Source organism: Zosterops lateralis, assembly GCF_965231275.1.
Source record: "Zosterops lateralis genome assembly, chromosome: Z".
NCBI lineage: Eukaryota > Metazoa > Chordata > Aves > Passeriformes > Zosteropidae > Zosterops > Zosterops lateralis.
In genome coordinates this window covers 80,155,000-80,170,168 of record NC_139800.1, presented here as the reverse complement: position 1 = coordinate 80,170,168, position 15,169 = coordinate 80,155,000, and the positions used below count along the sequence as shown (strand labels likewise).

The 15,169-nt window shown below is 56.0% G+C and overlaps 1 protein-coding gene across 1 annotated transcript; it reads left to right on the top strand.

Moving 5' to 3' along the window:
* Nucleotides 1-5,558: 5,558 nt before the first annotated feature.
* Nucleotides 5,559-15,090, top strand: LOC310922573 (tumor necrosis factor receptor superfamily member 27-like; the record flags this gene model as incomplete). The annotated part of the gene is made up of 9 exons (XM_083883203.1): nucleotides 5,559-5,601; nucleotides 10,634-10,739; nucleotides 11,556-11,734; nucleotides 12,473-12,558; nucleotides 12,724-12,888; nucleotides 13,359-13,505; nucleotides 13,651-14,129; nucleotides 14,365-14,413; nucleotides 14,795-15,090. The coding sequence occupies exons 2-9, from the start codon at nucleotides 10,653-10,655 to the stop codon at nucleotides 15,088-15,090; spliced, it is 1,488 nt and encodes a 495-aa protein (XP_083739329.1). The 5' UTR covers nucleotides 5,559-5,601; nucleotides 10,634-10,652.
* Nucleotides 15,091-15,169: the final 79 nt, after the last annotated feature.

Sequence of the window (15,169 nt, the reverse complement as noted above, 5' to 3'; positions counted from 1 at the left end):
CCACTGCCAGAGCAGGCATCACATAGTGATTCTCTGCCATGATTCACTGGAAAAACCAAGATGGAAAATCTTGAGTTGAAGCTAAGCCAGGCTCAAGGGACATTCATCAGCTGCCTGAAGGACCCTGCTGGCTCCTGGCTGGGTCTTGGCAGCTCAGCCCACCTCACCTCTCTGCTTCCAGCAGTGACAGGATGAGGGATCTCTTCCCAAAACAGAGAGGGTCACCCATCAGGAGAGCCATTCTGTGTGCATTACCTGCTTCTAAGTTCTCCCTGGAGCCAGGAATGTTGCAAGTGAGCGAGCAGCTACAAAAGAACCATCTAATTAAGACCTGAAGTCATAAATCTGTGGTAGTTTGTTTTCACTGTGGCTTTATTTGATATTTGCCTCAAAAAGATCAAGAGAGTCAAGGGCAAAGCAGGCTGTAAGGAATGAAGTGATGGCTTTTTCCACTAGTTCCTCCTACACCAGCAGGGCCCAGAGTGGTACAAGCAGCTGTGGACAACCCTCCCCTCTGCCCTGAGGAAATATGCCAGGCAGGAGGGGCTCAGTGGGCTCCTCAGACACTCCTCACACTGCCCACAGGGCTCGGCTGAGCTGGGCCTCACAAGTCTTCCTGTTCTGGGGAGTCTTTGGGCTTGTGTTTGTCCATGGACGTATCTCACCCTCCGGAGAAAATAAGAGATTTGGAAAAGCTGAGTTGTGCAGTGGGTGAGCAAAGCAAGAAGGACACTTTGGTCTAAAGTGTTCAGATCAAAGTCAGACAGGGAAGATGGTGGAGGCAGGAAGAAAAAAAAAAGTCATCTGGTTTGCTTTTGTCTTCCAAATGAAAATGAGCCTAGGAAGACACACATTGAAGAGTGACACTGCCTGGATTTCTGAGCAACTTTCCTGGGCACTCCAGGAGCCTGGGCCAAGAAGTATTTGAAGCTGTGAGTGCACTGGGTCCTTCAGAGCAGGCTGACACAATGACAGCTTCCTCCATGATGTGCACCAATAGAAATTATGCCCTGGACCCCTCTTTAAGCAGTTTCTATCTTTGCAGCCCCACATCCCAACCTGGCAATGCTGGAGCTGCCTGCCCCACAGCACAGCAGCCCTGCCAGCAGCCTGCCCTGTGTCCATGATCACTGTGCTGTGAAAATGACCTGGAACACTGAAATGGACATGGCTGCTCATTTATAACACAGCAGAAAAAGTCACTGCCAAGAAAAGACAAAAGGCCACCAAACAATAACCCAGCTGTAAATGAGAGCTATAAACATGGAGATGGATGGAAGGTAACTACAGGCTTCCTCTCACACACAAGGCACCCAGCTTGGAAAGTGTTCTTCATGTCAAGATGCTGTGTGTCCCATGGGCAGCTATTTCTGATCAGAACTTTTTCAGTGGGGAAAAAAGAAAAATCTGCTTTTCTTACTTTCCATAGGTCACCATTAGGATGCAAGGTCAGAGCTCAGCTTTGAGTGGAAAACAGGGATAAGTGATGCCTGTGGCCCCTGGGCACCCCGTGTCTCACACAGAGAGAGCTCCTGCAAGGATTTGAAAGTAAGTTTGAAAAATCAATTGAAAAATATGATCGATTGCACAGAATGAAGCTGTGGGGACAAGTGAGAGCAAAAGGTTGTGCAAAGATCAGGGTACATTGAAAAACTGCACTGATTGCAGCTGCCTTCATGCTGTGACTGCCCCCTGAAACAGCTCCCTGCAAGATCCATTGGGCAAAGGCTGAAATGTTATTTAGTTGTACAATAACACCATAACTGTGCCACGGCCATAGCTGTTGTCAGGTGGGTAAAGAACAGTTGATTTGCATTTAAGTCCTGAGGACACACTTTAGGCAGCAGCTTGCTCCTGTCATTGCTGGCTTTCAGCCCAATTCCTGATCCCAGATGCAGCTCTGGCAGAGAGGATGTACACACACATTTAGGGCTGGGTTTTGTTCAGGATGGTCTGCGTGCTGGCCACATCGCAGGAGCTACATCTGTCCTCAGAGTCAGATGGACTCTGTGGCAGCGAGTGAAATGGAGAGGGAGAGGGAGAGAGGGGGCCACAACAGGACCTGTGACCTTCGTGCACGAAGCTCGAAAAGCTGCTGATGCTCCCGGGCAGGGCAGGCTCCCGGCGATCACCCAGTGCCCTCTGCTGACACCAGAACGGAGCAGCCTCTACAGGAGCCCGCGGAGCATCAACCGAGTTGCTCAACAGAGATCCCGAGCTCTTAATTCCTCTGGCAGCACAAAACCACAACAATTCCCCTCTGGGAAAACGCTGGAACGGCGCTGGCCTGTCCCTTCCCGCAGCTCCTGCGGGGATGCCCCGTGTCCTGCCCGTGCCTGCCCGCCCGAGTGAGCCCACGGAAACACCCGTGATTCAGCCCTGCAGGATGCTCTGGGAAAACACTCCGATGAGGCTGAGCTCTGTACCACATCGTGTGTTAAGGGGATGACCCTCCTGTGCCAGTGGAGGGCATTTCTACGTCCGTGTGTCCACGTGTCCGTGTGCTCACAATCTGCTTCGCCTCCCCAGTTGATTCCTGCCTGGTCTCGGTGCCCTCTAGTGTTGTGAACACTCCAATGTGTGAAAAAAAACTTGTAAAACTAATCTCTGCTTCAGAATTCCTGGCTTTGCTAGCACTTAATAGGCTAATTCTGTTAATTATGGAGCAGTTATAACTTCACGGAGACAATGTGACCCTGAGAATATCAGATGATCACGACACCAGAGGCCTAAGAACATGGTTCTGTATGCTGCAGGTAACATCTCTAGGGCCTCAGCCTGCAAACCACACCCAAATCTGATGGCTGTGCAGCACTCTACCTGACTCAGCCATCCCTGCATCTGGGATTATCACCTCTCCCAGATGTTCTCCTGGCTGTGGCTGCCAGGTGCTGATTGAGCTGGGAAATAACCCACCTCAGTAACATCTGGCCCAGCTGACAGGAACTGGGATTAGAGCAGGACTGCCTGGTTTGGTCTCAGAGCCAGAACTGGGGGGCTCAGGCTGGTCAGAGCAGCGTGGCTTCCCAGGATGTGAGTGAGGACCACCACTAACCACCCACTAACCACCCACAATCCACCACTAACCACCACAAACTATCACTAACCACCACTAACCACCCACTAACCACCCACAAACCACCACTAACCACCCACAATCCACTACTAACCAACTACAAACTATCATTAACCACTACTAACTAACCACAAACTGCCAGAAACTATCACTACCACTAACTGACCACAAACCACAACTTGCCACCACAAACCACCACTAACCACCATAAATCAGCACTAACCACTATAAACCACCACAAACCACCACTAACCAACCATAAACTATCACTAACCAACCACAAACTACCACTAACCAAACCCAAATCACCACTAACCACCACAAACCACCACAAACCATCAGTAACCATCACGAACCAACCACAAGCCACCAATAACAACCACAAACTACCACTAACCACCACTAACAACCACTAACCAAATACAAACCACCACAAACTATCATTAACCACCACAAACCACCACTAAGCACCACCACACCACCACTAACCAACCACAAACCAGCACTAACTGACCACAAACCACCAGCCACCACGGCAAACACCCACCAGCAGCTCAGTCTGGGGCAGCTCTGCCCGTGCCCCCCCCTCCCACCCCGGCAAATCCTTCACTCTGATGCAATCGGCTTTTAGCTGGAAATCAGTTCTGCGGGTGACCTCTGCTGCCGGGACTGTGCCCAAGCGACACCGCCCTGGTGACAGCGGGTGTCTGTGTCCCCCCCACGTCCCGCCACGGGAGCCCCCCCCTCCCCGCCCCGTGGCCGTGGGTGATGCAACGAGCCGATTGCATCAGACGCCCGCCCGTGTGAGCGGTGAAATCATCCTCACCGCCCAGAGCGGCTCCTCCGAGCTCCCCTCGCCCGCCAGGCTGAGTCACTGAGCGGCTGAAAGCGCCGGGGTGAGGAGTCCCACCAGTGGGGGAACAGGGAGAGAGAGCGCAGGTCCCATGGGAGAGGCTGAGGGAGCTGAGCCTGGAGAAAAGGAGGCTCAGGGGGGACCTTGTGGCTCTGCACAACTCCCTGACAGGAGGGGACAGCCGGGGGGATCAGGCTCTGCTCCCAGGGAACAGGGACAGGAGGAGAGGGAACAGCCCCAAGTTGCACCAGGGGAGGTTCAGGCTGGATTTGAGGGAAAACTCCTTCCCTGAGAAGTGGTCAGGCACAGGTTGCCCAAGGCACTGATGGAATCACCATCCCCGGAGGTGTGCAAAAGGAGTGTGGTGCAGCACTTTGGGGCCGTTGTTTAGTGGTGAACACGGGGCATGCCGGGCCAGCATTTGGACTCGATGTTCCAAAAGGCCTTTTCCAACCATAATAATCTTGCGAAGTTGACTGCTTAACAGATTTTCATTAAATCCTTTCAGTTATTCCAACTTGACAGTCTGGCTGCTGTTGAAGCTGCCCCACAGCGACGGTGGGGAGCTGAGGAGTGTTCTCAAAAGCATTGGTGGAATGAGAGCATTTGAAGTTTGAAAAGAAAGCGAGAAATGGGGACCATTCCCCAAAATAACAAGTTTAAGCCCCAAGACCGTTCAGGTACTCATTCTGGCACAGCAACCACTACGGCCCAGGGCACAGCAATGAGCAGCCCTGACTGCCCCTCCCGGAGGCTGGGAAAGCAGCAGGGTCCTGTCTTGAGCCTGGGTCAGGACTGAGGAGCAACAGCTCAGGGACAGCGCACTGAAGGGGGAGCGCTAGGGGCTGTCACCGGGAAATTCAACTCCTCCTGCACAAGGAGGTTCAGTTCCACACGCCAGTTCGGTTCACTCTGTGGTAGAGTCAGTCACTGCACGGCAATCTTGGGATGCCTGAGCCACCGAGAGGGTGAGTCAGGGCAAGTGCCGGGAGACATTGATGCTGACCCTGGGAGAAGCCCAGGGGCGCTTCTGGGGCCGGCCGTGCCCACACAAACCACACACACACCGCACACACAGCACACACTGTACACACACCGTGCGTGCCACAGCCGCGGTCGGGAAAGGTGAGTTTATTCCCTTCTGGTGCGTGTTTCCCCACGGCTGGAGAGGGGCGGCCAGACCCGGGCTCCTTCAGCCTCCAGCCCACACCTGAGGTGCCGGACAGCCTCAGGTCTTCGGGAACAAGGTCCCGCACACTCGGGGGGTCTCTAGTGCCACACTCCGGCCGGTGACAGCGGGACGCCCCGTCGCTGCTGTGCCCGCACTCCGTTCAGCGCTGGGCTCCGGCCCCACCGCCCCCCGGTCCCGGTCCCGGCATCGCCCCGCCGCCTCCCCAGTGCCGGTGCCGGTCCCGGTGCCGCCCCCGCCGCCCCCCGTCTCGCCCCGCCCCGGTGGCGCCGCCGCCAATGCGGGCTGCGGGGCGGGGCGCGGGGGCGCTCCCGGTGCCCGGGACGGGACGGGCTTGGACCCGCTCCGCTCCACGCGGGGCCGCCGAGTCATTCGCCGTGCGGTGCCGGTCCGGCTCCTGCTCTGGGTCCGGCTCTGCGCCGTCTCTCCTGGTCCCGCCGGTGCCGGTCCGGCCCGCGCCGCGCTGCCAGCACCGGGACACAGGTAAGGCGCGGGGGGCGCGCACCTGCCCGCCCGCTCACGGCGGTCCCGACCCGTACCGGTGCCGGTGCCGGTGTCACCGCCGGGCGGAGCAGGTCGCAGGGTCGGGGGGGACCGGCAGAACCTGCGGGACCTGCGGCGGCTCCGCTCCCGGCAGCGACACACGTGGGCTGCGGGACCACCTCCGAACGCCGGCGGTACCGGGCCGGGCGGTACCGGCCCGATGAGTGCGGGGCCGGGAGATGCGGACACCGGAGGGAACATCCCGGGGGATGCCGCGCGGGTGATGCGGAGCGGCGGGGCCGCGGCGGAGCCCCCGGCCGGGACGTGCCCGGGCATATCCCGACGCGCCGCCGCCTTCCCCGAGCGGGCGTTGGGGGGCGCCGGCGGGGCCGCGGGGTCCGGCCGGGCTGCGGGGGCGGGGGGCGAGCCGGGCCGGCGCTCCCCGGGGCGCGCCCACGGCCGGCACCCACCCGCGGGGGCTCCGCGCCCCGCTCTGCCCCCGGAACCCATCCCGCCGCCAGCATCGCCTCGGCTCGGCTCCGCTGCCAGAAACGAGCACCTTGCCAGATCCGGGGGTTGCTAGGTTTAGGTCGTATATTTGAGCAACAAGTTTTTCCCCAAAAAAACTTTCTTGCCCCGCCACGGGCAGTGGTGAGATTTAATGGACGCGTGGGTGTGGTGGCACTTGGGGACGTGGGTTAGTTTAGTGGTGGCCTGAGCAGTGCTGGAGGGAACAGTTGGACTCCGTGGTCTCAGAGAAGCTTTTACGGCTTCAGTGGTTCTCTGATCGTTGCGGGAAGATGGTGAAAGTTACCGAGAATTAGATGTGAGGCAAAAAAAAAAAAAAAAAAAAAAAAAAAAAAAAAAAAAAACCAGATGGAAAAGTTTAATGCGAATTGATAGGAGCTTTGGAGGCGTTACTTGAGATACCTGGTAAGGCAGAGTGTGGGTTCCCAAAATGGGCAGCCCTAAAGTTGGCAGAAGTCACTGGAAAGTGGGCATTGCGCCCTGGGGACTCCTGCTGTGTGCTGGAGGGGTGGGAGCAGCCCGGGGCACTTCCTCTCCCACCCGAGCACGGTGCTTTCCCTTAAAGCAAGCACAAGTCCCCAGCCACTCCAGATAAAATAATTAGTGAGAAATCGTGTGCATAGAATCTCCAGTTTGGGAAACCTATTGATTTCCAAGCCACGTGGAAAGCCTCAGATTCCCCCCTTTTTTCCTCTTTTTTTGCTTCTGTGAGAAGCCCTTTGCCCAGAGGAGTCCCACTGCTGCACAAGCTTTCCCAGCATGGTTTGTAGCACAAGGAGATGGGGAGACACTTCCTGGACCAGAGTGAGGGAATGGCTGAGCAGGAGACTGGAACTGGCTGTGGCCAACCGTGAGGCATGCACTCATATTTTCCAGATAGCATTTTTTCCCCCCTGCTTTTTCACTTGCAGTTCTTATTTAGGATTTCAGCTCTCTCTACTTAGGTTCCAATGTATACAAGTGTCTCATCTAGAGGCACAGTAATGCCTGGCTCTGCCAGTCAGTCCTGCAGCAGGGTAGCAGTCTCCTGTAATGTGTGTGCTGGCTCACGTGGTGACATGGAGGAGCCACTGCTGGGGTGTCTGAGCCCCTGAGCATGGTCAGGGGTTCAGACAGCACCTCCTGTCCCAGGCAAACAGAGACCCATGGCTGACAGGGACAGGGTCTGTGGCTGAGACAGGGAGCAGCCCATCCCACCTCCTCCTGTCCTGTCTGCATCCCTGCTGGGCAGATGGGGAGAATCAGCGGCACTGAAGGTTTCACTGATTACTTTAATTTTGTACTTTTTCACCTACTATTTTCCTCACCCTTGTTTTCCTCCCAGAATCCTTTAGCTGCAAACAAAAGAAATAGATGGATTCCAATACAATCTATTTTATTTTTTTTTTTTAAATTACACGTTCACAGAGAAAAGACAATGACTGAACTGTAGTGTTGTCACAGGGTGGATGAAGTGCAGCTCACGCTGTGGCACTGCTGAAACCATTTCTTCTCATGCAGTGAAACTCCTTCAGGAGCTCATGGTTTTGGTATCTTAAGGGCTGGTGCAGTGGGGGAGCCCATTCTGCTCTCCTGCTCAGGCAGGATGTCTCTTTAAGGCAATGAAAGAGTTCTTTAATAAATTAATGATGTTTTTAAGTTAGATCTCATTCATCTGGGACTGATGGCAGGAGGTCCTTCCTCCCCTCAAGCTCTGAGAACACTGATACTGTGTCCATGCATACTCATTGTTACTGTGTCACCTTTATACTCCCCTGTGGCAGGTAAAATGTGTGGCTCTGGCAGTCTCTGGAAGACTCCATGTGGTTCCCGAAGAGGTGGGAATTGTTGGGTTTGGCTTGTCCTTTAGCCTCAGGAAGACCAGTTGTTTCAGTCAAACATCAGGTGATCCAAGGTTGCTGCCCTACCAGGTGGTTTAGATGTGCCCTCCATGTACAAATCAAGTCTTTTGGGGCTGCTGGTATTAGAATAAGAAGTACAAAGATCCCCCAGCTTTGAATTTCATGCCAGATATTCAGCAAAATGTTTGTTCCCTGTATAGTTACACTTGAGCAGCAGCAGACCTGCCCTGTGCCCAGAATCCTGCTGGCAAATCAGGCAGGGCTGTCTCCTCCATCTTGAGTGATTCCATCATCCTGGCAGACGTCCTTGTGCTTGGAGCAGCTCTGACACAGGATTCCTTTGGCCTGTGTAACTTTCTGTATTTGGCAAACTGCTTTAAACTGGGTTCTTGTGGGGAGGGGGCTTTGAGGGCATTGTCTCAGCTGCAGGCTCTCTGAAAGGCTTGGAAATTCTGTAAATATATGAGAAAAAGTGGCAAAGTTGAGTTCACAGGACTGTTTCACCAAAAGCACTGCTGGTTTGTGTTGGGGTTTTTTGTTGTTGTTGTTGTTGTTTTGTTTTGTTGAGGTTATTTTCACCAGTGCTTTTTTTCACTTGTATTACAGCACTTTGGAGTGCAGGTAAAAATCAGCCCTTTGCTCTCCATACTCTGGTGTCTGGGCTCCTTTCTTGTTTGTTCCCTGTAATTTTTTCATTCATCTTGTGCTGTTAGTAGGAGCAAAAGCCTGAATTAAACTCCAGACTGGAGCATCAGCAGTGCTGACCCACACATCAGGCAGAGGCACCTGCTGCCAGGGCTGAGCTGGGCTGTAAGCACAATTCACCAAGAGGCTGGGCTCAGTCCCCTGGCATGGTGGCCTCCCAGAGCACTTGGGTGACACCTGCCAGGTGTGCCAGCCCCCCAAAGGAGTTGTGTGTCCTTCACCTGGAACCTGCCTCCCTGCTTTTTTTTATTCCCTTCTACATTCAAGCTGAGGCTGAGCCCTGACACCAAACCCTGTACATCTCCTGGGGTGACACCAGGCTCCCTCTTGACCACCTTCTGAGATGGTGAAAAACCCTCCTTTTATTCAGTATTAACTAGCATAAACCCTCCTTCATGCTAGTTACAAGCTGTGCCCCTGCCCCTCCCGAGGTGCTTGCAAGACAGATTTAGTCCCTTCAGCCCCTCCTGGCTTGTCCCCGTGGGCTTGGCTGATGATCCTTGTGTCAGCCCATGTGCTGCGAGCAGGAGCAGCTACGTGAGGGTGACTCATGCGCTGTGCTGGTCTGGGCAGACCTCATCTCCCATGAATCTCGGCCCTCCAGAGCCGGGGGAGCCCAGCCAAGTGTCCGCTTCCAAAAGGCACCGGCAAGGGAGTGGTGGGATTAGGCAGAAAAAGCCTGCGGAGGAATGCTGCTGTGGGAGGGGAAGGAGCTGGGGCAGGAGGGGGTCCTGTAGATGATCCCTCTGTGCTGTAAGTGCCTTGCAGGGGCCAGACATCTGGCCAAGATTCCCTCCCAGAGGACAGCTCTGGCCAGGTTCTTCTAGGCAGTTCAGGCTGTTCAGGGTGGTGCCCTCCAAAATGTGTTCACTCTTCCTGTTGGATGTTGAGAACTTGCTCCCAAGGCAGGGTTGAACAGTATCTCTCCTGATTTTCTGCACAAGGTAATAGGAAAAGCAAAGTGAGACTGGTCTAGTGAAAGTGGATTTTATTCCCTGTAATCATGAGAAGAACCCATCTAGAAAGTAAAGAAATAATCAGGCAGCCCCAAAACTCTAAATAAATTACTCGGTTTTGCAGCTTCAGTCTGAACTGCTTGCCCTGATTGAGATGCTGGTCCTCTGCTGCCCTTTGAGCCATCCTTACTGACAGTGTGGCCCTGTGGCTCCTGGGCTGGTTCTGTTATTACCTTCTGCTGAGCCAATAATGCACCTCAGAAAGGCTCTGGAGGGTGTTTCAGAGGGAGGTGAGAGCTTGTTCTGCTGGTCCTCTGGGTTAGCTGTGAGTGATGCCATGCAGAGCTGAAATGTGCATGGGGCAAGAGCCTGGGCAACTGCACAGGTCCAGGATGGAGCAGCAGGGCCACAGGAGTGTGTGTGTCCCCCATTCTGCTGGGGACACAGCAGGACCACAGGCATGTGGGGGTGTGTTTCCCTTTCTATTGAGGTGCAGGGTGTGTGTGGGGCAGTGTGTCCTGTTCTGCCAGGGACACAACAGCCACCAGCATTTGGTGCTGTCACAGCAATGCAGCCTCGTTGGCCAGAGCTGGGCTGCTGGATCCTAAAGCTGGGGCTTTGCTGAGCCTCTGCTGGGGCCAGGCTCTCTACTGAGTGTCTCTTATACCCAGAGCCGTGGCTGGGGCTGGCAGAATCCACTGGTGAGATGAGCAGTTAGTGGTCAGTATTTCAATACTGTGACTAAAATTTAATTTGCTGCTTTGTGAGGCTCTGAGATGGCAACAGAATGGGGCAGCCTTGCTGAAACACCTGGGACTGGATGGAGCCATGTGGAAGGAGCCAGGAATTACCTCCTGCCCAAGTCCCACCCATGGTGCTCAGCAGTGTTGGCTGCTGTTTTGACCAGGTGGAGATGTACACCCAGAAAGGGGCACACTACTTATCCCAAATGTGTTAGGGCTGGCTTTGATCCCTCTGCCTTCTCTTCCTCTTGTCCCCAAGCTCTCCTCTCCTCTTCACAATGGCCTGCCAAGAGAGTGAGTACCTGGATGACCAGAAGAAATGTGTCCCCTGCAGAAAGTGCATGCCCGGGCAGGAGCTTTCCAAGGTAAATTGAGTTCTTTGTAAGGAGCAGAAATCATCATGGGTGGCACAACTGGGTTAATCCTCTGCCAACCTCCCTTCAGAAGGATGATCTTCGGTTCCAGCATGTTGGGAGGAGCAGAGACTTGGTAGGATGGGATGGTGGATTGCTTCCCTTACCCTGGTAGAAGGGTGAGACAATGGAAGCAGGAGGTGGTGAGGGATTTAAGGCAGCACCTGATTTCCTTTTTTGCTGCTGGAAGTCTAAATTTCCCCTGCTCTGTAGCCCCAAAAAGGTCACACTGCATAGCTGGGCTGCACATGGGTGGGTACCAGCAGGACACTGCTGCAGGGCGTCCCAGCCTGGCCTCTGTAGTGGAGGCTTGGATTGGTGGGAGGCAGCAGGATTCCCCTGGGGCATGGTGCTGCAGCTTTCCAACACCCAGAGCACACCAGTGGGCTGCAGCTGGGACACCCAGAGCACACCAGTGGGCTGCAGCTGGGACACCCAGAGCACACCAGTGGGCTGCAGCTGGGACACCCAGAGCACACCAGTGGGCTGCAGCTGGGACACCCAGAGCACACCAGTGGGCTGCAGCTGGGACACCCAAAGCACACCAGTGGGCTGCAGCTGGGACACCCAGAGCACACCAGTGGGCTGCAGCTCAGGGTCCCAGAGCATCTCCTGGGAGCCGCACTGGTGGCGGCTGCTCTCAGCTGGGTTCTGAGGACCCCACATCAGCAGTAGCCCTGCCACCCTCTGTCTCCAAAAAGGGGGCACTTTCCCTTGGTACCCCTTGGCCCCATGCCACAGCCGTGCCCCCACCCTTGTGCCTTGCAGGACTGCGGCGACGGCAGCGGCGGGGACGCGCAGTGCGTGGCCTGCCCTCCCAGGAAGTTCAAGGACCGCTGGGGACACCATGGCTGCAAGCCCTGCCTGTCCTGTGCCCTCATCAACCGCCTGCAGAAGTCCAACTGCACCGCCACGGCCGATGCTGTCTGTGGGGAGTGCCTGCCGGGGTGAGCGGGGCTGGCCTGGGCAGAGCCACCACACCTCGGGGGGCAGGCAGGGAGGGGCTGGGCAGAGGGGGCTTTACCTGAGGCCACATGGGACCTAAGAGGAGCCTGGTGACCCAGTGATGTCGCTGCTAGTGACATGGAAGTCAGACCCGTCTGGTGGGTCCCGTTGCAGCTCCAGAGAAGGGCTCCCATAAATGAGCTGTGAATGAGAACTTCCAGACTCTGGTTGTTCTGTAGACACCAGGGTGGCTGAGCCCTGGAAGATGAGGGGTTGTAGAGCATTATGGTTGGTAGTCTTCAAAGAGGGGGTTTAAGGGGTTACTGAAATGAAATGTCTATGTAGAGGCAGCCTGTGCCAAACCCAGGTGCTGCAGACGCTGCTGGCCATTGGTGGGCCTGGGACAGGAGTGAGTCAGGACTCCGGACTCTTCTCACACAGAGCTGTAGCTGGGGTGTTGCCAGCCTTGTGGGGAGCTATTAATCATTAAAATCCACTTCAGCAGAGACAGAGGGGTGGGAGGGCTGTTAGAAAGATGTTGCTTCTTTACAAATGGCTAGACATGAACAAGTAGGTGCTGTGCAGCTCCAGCCAGCGACGAGAACCCTGTTGCTCCTGTTGCCAGCCAAGCAGGAGTGCAGGGTCAGCTGTACCTCTCTGCTATAGGGCGGGGGGCACAGCTGGGTGGTGGGAGCTGGGTGGGGACCAGGCTGTGCTGAGCCTGTCTGCTCTGTTGACAGGTTTTACAGGAAGGCACGGATCAGCGGGCAGCTGGAGTGGGAGTGCATTCCCTGCACCAAGCAGACACCATCCTCTGAGCCGCAGTGTAGGTGCCCCCACGCTGGTGGGGTCAGGGCAGGGGATGTGGGCACAGGGGAGCTGCAGCCCCACTGGAGGGGGCACAGTCATGCCATGTGATGAGAGATGGGCAGGGAAGGGGTGGTCCAAGCCTCTGAGTTCGGCTCCAGCATTTTGTGGATGATGTTTGCAGGTCGGTCCAGAACAAACCTGGTGAAGGTCGCTGTCCCTACTGTACCACCACAGGACACAGCCCTTCTTGCACTGACCAGCAGTGCCCTGGTCATCATCGTCCTGGTGCTTCTGGCACTTGCCATCATCTACTGCAAGCGATTCTGGAAAAGCCAGTGCCAGAGAGGTGAGTTGGTGCTCTTCTCCTTGCTGTGCCATTCACTTGTGCCCATGGCCCCTTCTTGCTGTGTAGAGCATTGTTGCCTTCTCAGCCCAGTCACCCAACGGTTCCTCAGCTCATATGGAATTGACACTTCATCCTGCTTCTCATGCCTGCAGGACCTCTCATGTGCTTTACCTGCTCAGTGACACAGAGGAGCCTCCCTCCTCCTTAGGGCCATCAGAAGGTAGAGGCCATTTCACAGTCATAACTATCAATCCTCCCTTCTGAGTTTTTTCTGGTTGGGAGGCTCTTTGCTGCAGAATGAGGAAGGCTGCAGGTTTGGTGGGCAGGGTTGGGGCAGGATGGCATCCAGCAGCATGCCAGGGAGCTACTGGGCTCCCAGCTCCTCACTGGCAGGCATACCACAGGGCTGAGAACATGCTAGGGAAGCAAGCCAAGCCTTTGCTCAGGCTGTTTCTCCTCTTTCCTCTAAGTCTTCCTGAGGACTCAGAACTTCTCAGGCCAGCGAGCAACGTTCCCAACTGCAGCAGCACCTGGCAGGTTCCTGTGTGAGGAGCAGATGTCTGGACCCTGCTGCTTGGGCGTGAAGAATTTGAGCCCTTGCTACAGGCAGGCAGAAGGTACCTGCTCTTGCTGCCTTCCCTGGGGAAGGGAGGGGGTGGTGCTGGGCTCCAGTTCACATGGTGCCAGGAAGAGATGCCCTTAGGCAGGAAGGATGGTGGAGCTGGATGAGTTTCACTGATCCATGCTGGTTTCTGGTTCCAGGCCATGTGGAAGCGGTACAGTTCATTTCGGATGGGGAAGCCGTGGGTCTCCAGCTCCCCTCTCTCCAGCCAGAGATGGACTTGCCACCAGCCATTGCAGTCAGCACTGCCTCCAAGGCCCAGCTGGGCAGGAGCCTTCTGGAAAGCCAGCCCCTCATCCGGGCATCAGGCCACGGTGACTGCCTGGAGGGGGTCCTGCCGCCCCCCACGCCCAAGCAGGGCCGGCCAGGCACAGTGGAGGCCCTGGCCCCCCTCTCCTCCTGTGCCTCTGAGATGCAGCACAAGTGGCCACATGCACCTGTGGAGTGCACTGAGCTGGACCTCCAAAAGTTCTCCACCCAGGCGGAGTTTGTGGGTGGTGAGCGGCTGGAGGATGCAGCGAGCCAGGCAATGAAGAGGATTCCAGCAGAGAGCGGGAATGTGGTGCAGGAGGGGGCCCATCACTTTCCCAAGCCTGAAATCCCACCTGGGGAGCAGCTGGTAAGTTACTCCTGCCTCATCACCCCTCAGAACTACTGCCAGCTGCCCAGGGGTCAGACACAGAGGCTGGGTTTGACACAGGGGGTAGGAATAGGGACTGAGTTATGTTAATATGGGGTGGTAAGACTGGAGGAGAAGCACCATTCCCTGAGGCCCTGTGATGGCCCTCGGAGCAGAGCCAGGTGTTGCTGTTCTCAGCAGACTGCCACCAACCTTGGGGTCTTTGTCTCACCAGGTGGATGATGCCCAGAGCCTGGTGACTCAGATCAGCAGCACAGCCAAAGGTAAGGGGCCTTCCCGTCTCACCTTTGTACTCCAAGTATGAGCATATCAGAGGGAGGTTCATGGAAGGGAGCTCCTCCAGATGCCCACCATGTCCCCACCAGGGACTTACCTGACTTGTGGCCTTTGGTCCACAGGGTGTATTTTCTGTGATGTGTCCTGTGGGCAAGTGGCCCAGCTGCCACCAGTTACCAGCTTCCCCAGGACTGAGCCAACTCCATATTGCTGAGCTCTAAACATGATGTTGGAGGCGATACCTGCCCTGGCAGGGTGGCCTTTCACCTACTCTCAGCTGAGGCTGGAGGCTGGCTGTTCTCTTTTCCCTTATCCTGTTTGGGTAAGATGTGTCCTAACTCATCTTCACTCTGTGTTGCTGCCCCCAGGTCTCCCAATAGCAGAGCTGCCCCATTCCTTGGTGCAGTCGCTCGCCTTCTTGCTGGACCCTTCCCTGAACGGCGCGAAGAACTTCAGCCACGTGGCGCTGGAGCTGGGGCTGATGCCGCAGCTGCTGGGGCGGATCTCGGGCTTCGAGCAGCTGGTGGCACACTTCACCTACGCCGGGGCTGCCGTCACCGTCCCGCTGCTGGCGCAGGCGCTGCAGCGGCTCCAGCGGTTTGACGCCTTGCTCCTGCTCTGCGACCACTTCACACTCAGCCCCGCGCCCGACCGCCAGCGCTAGGGGACGGGCAGGGATGGAGGAAGCTCCCCTGCGCTGTTGACTCATGTGAGAGAGGAGATGCAGTGGCCTGCAGTCATGT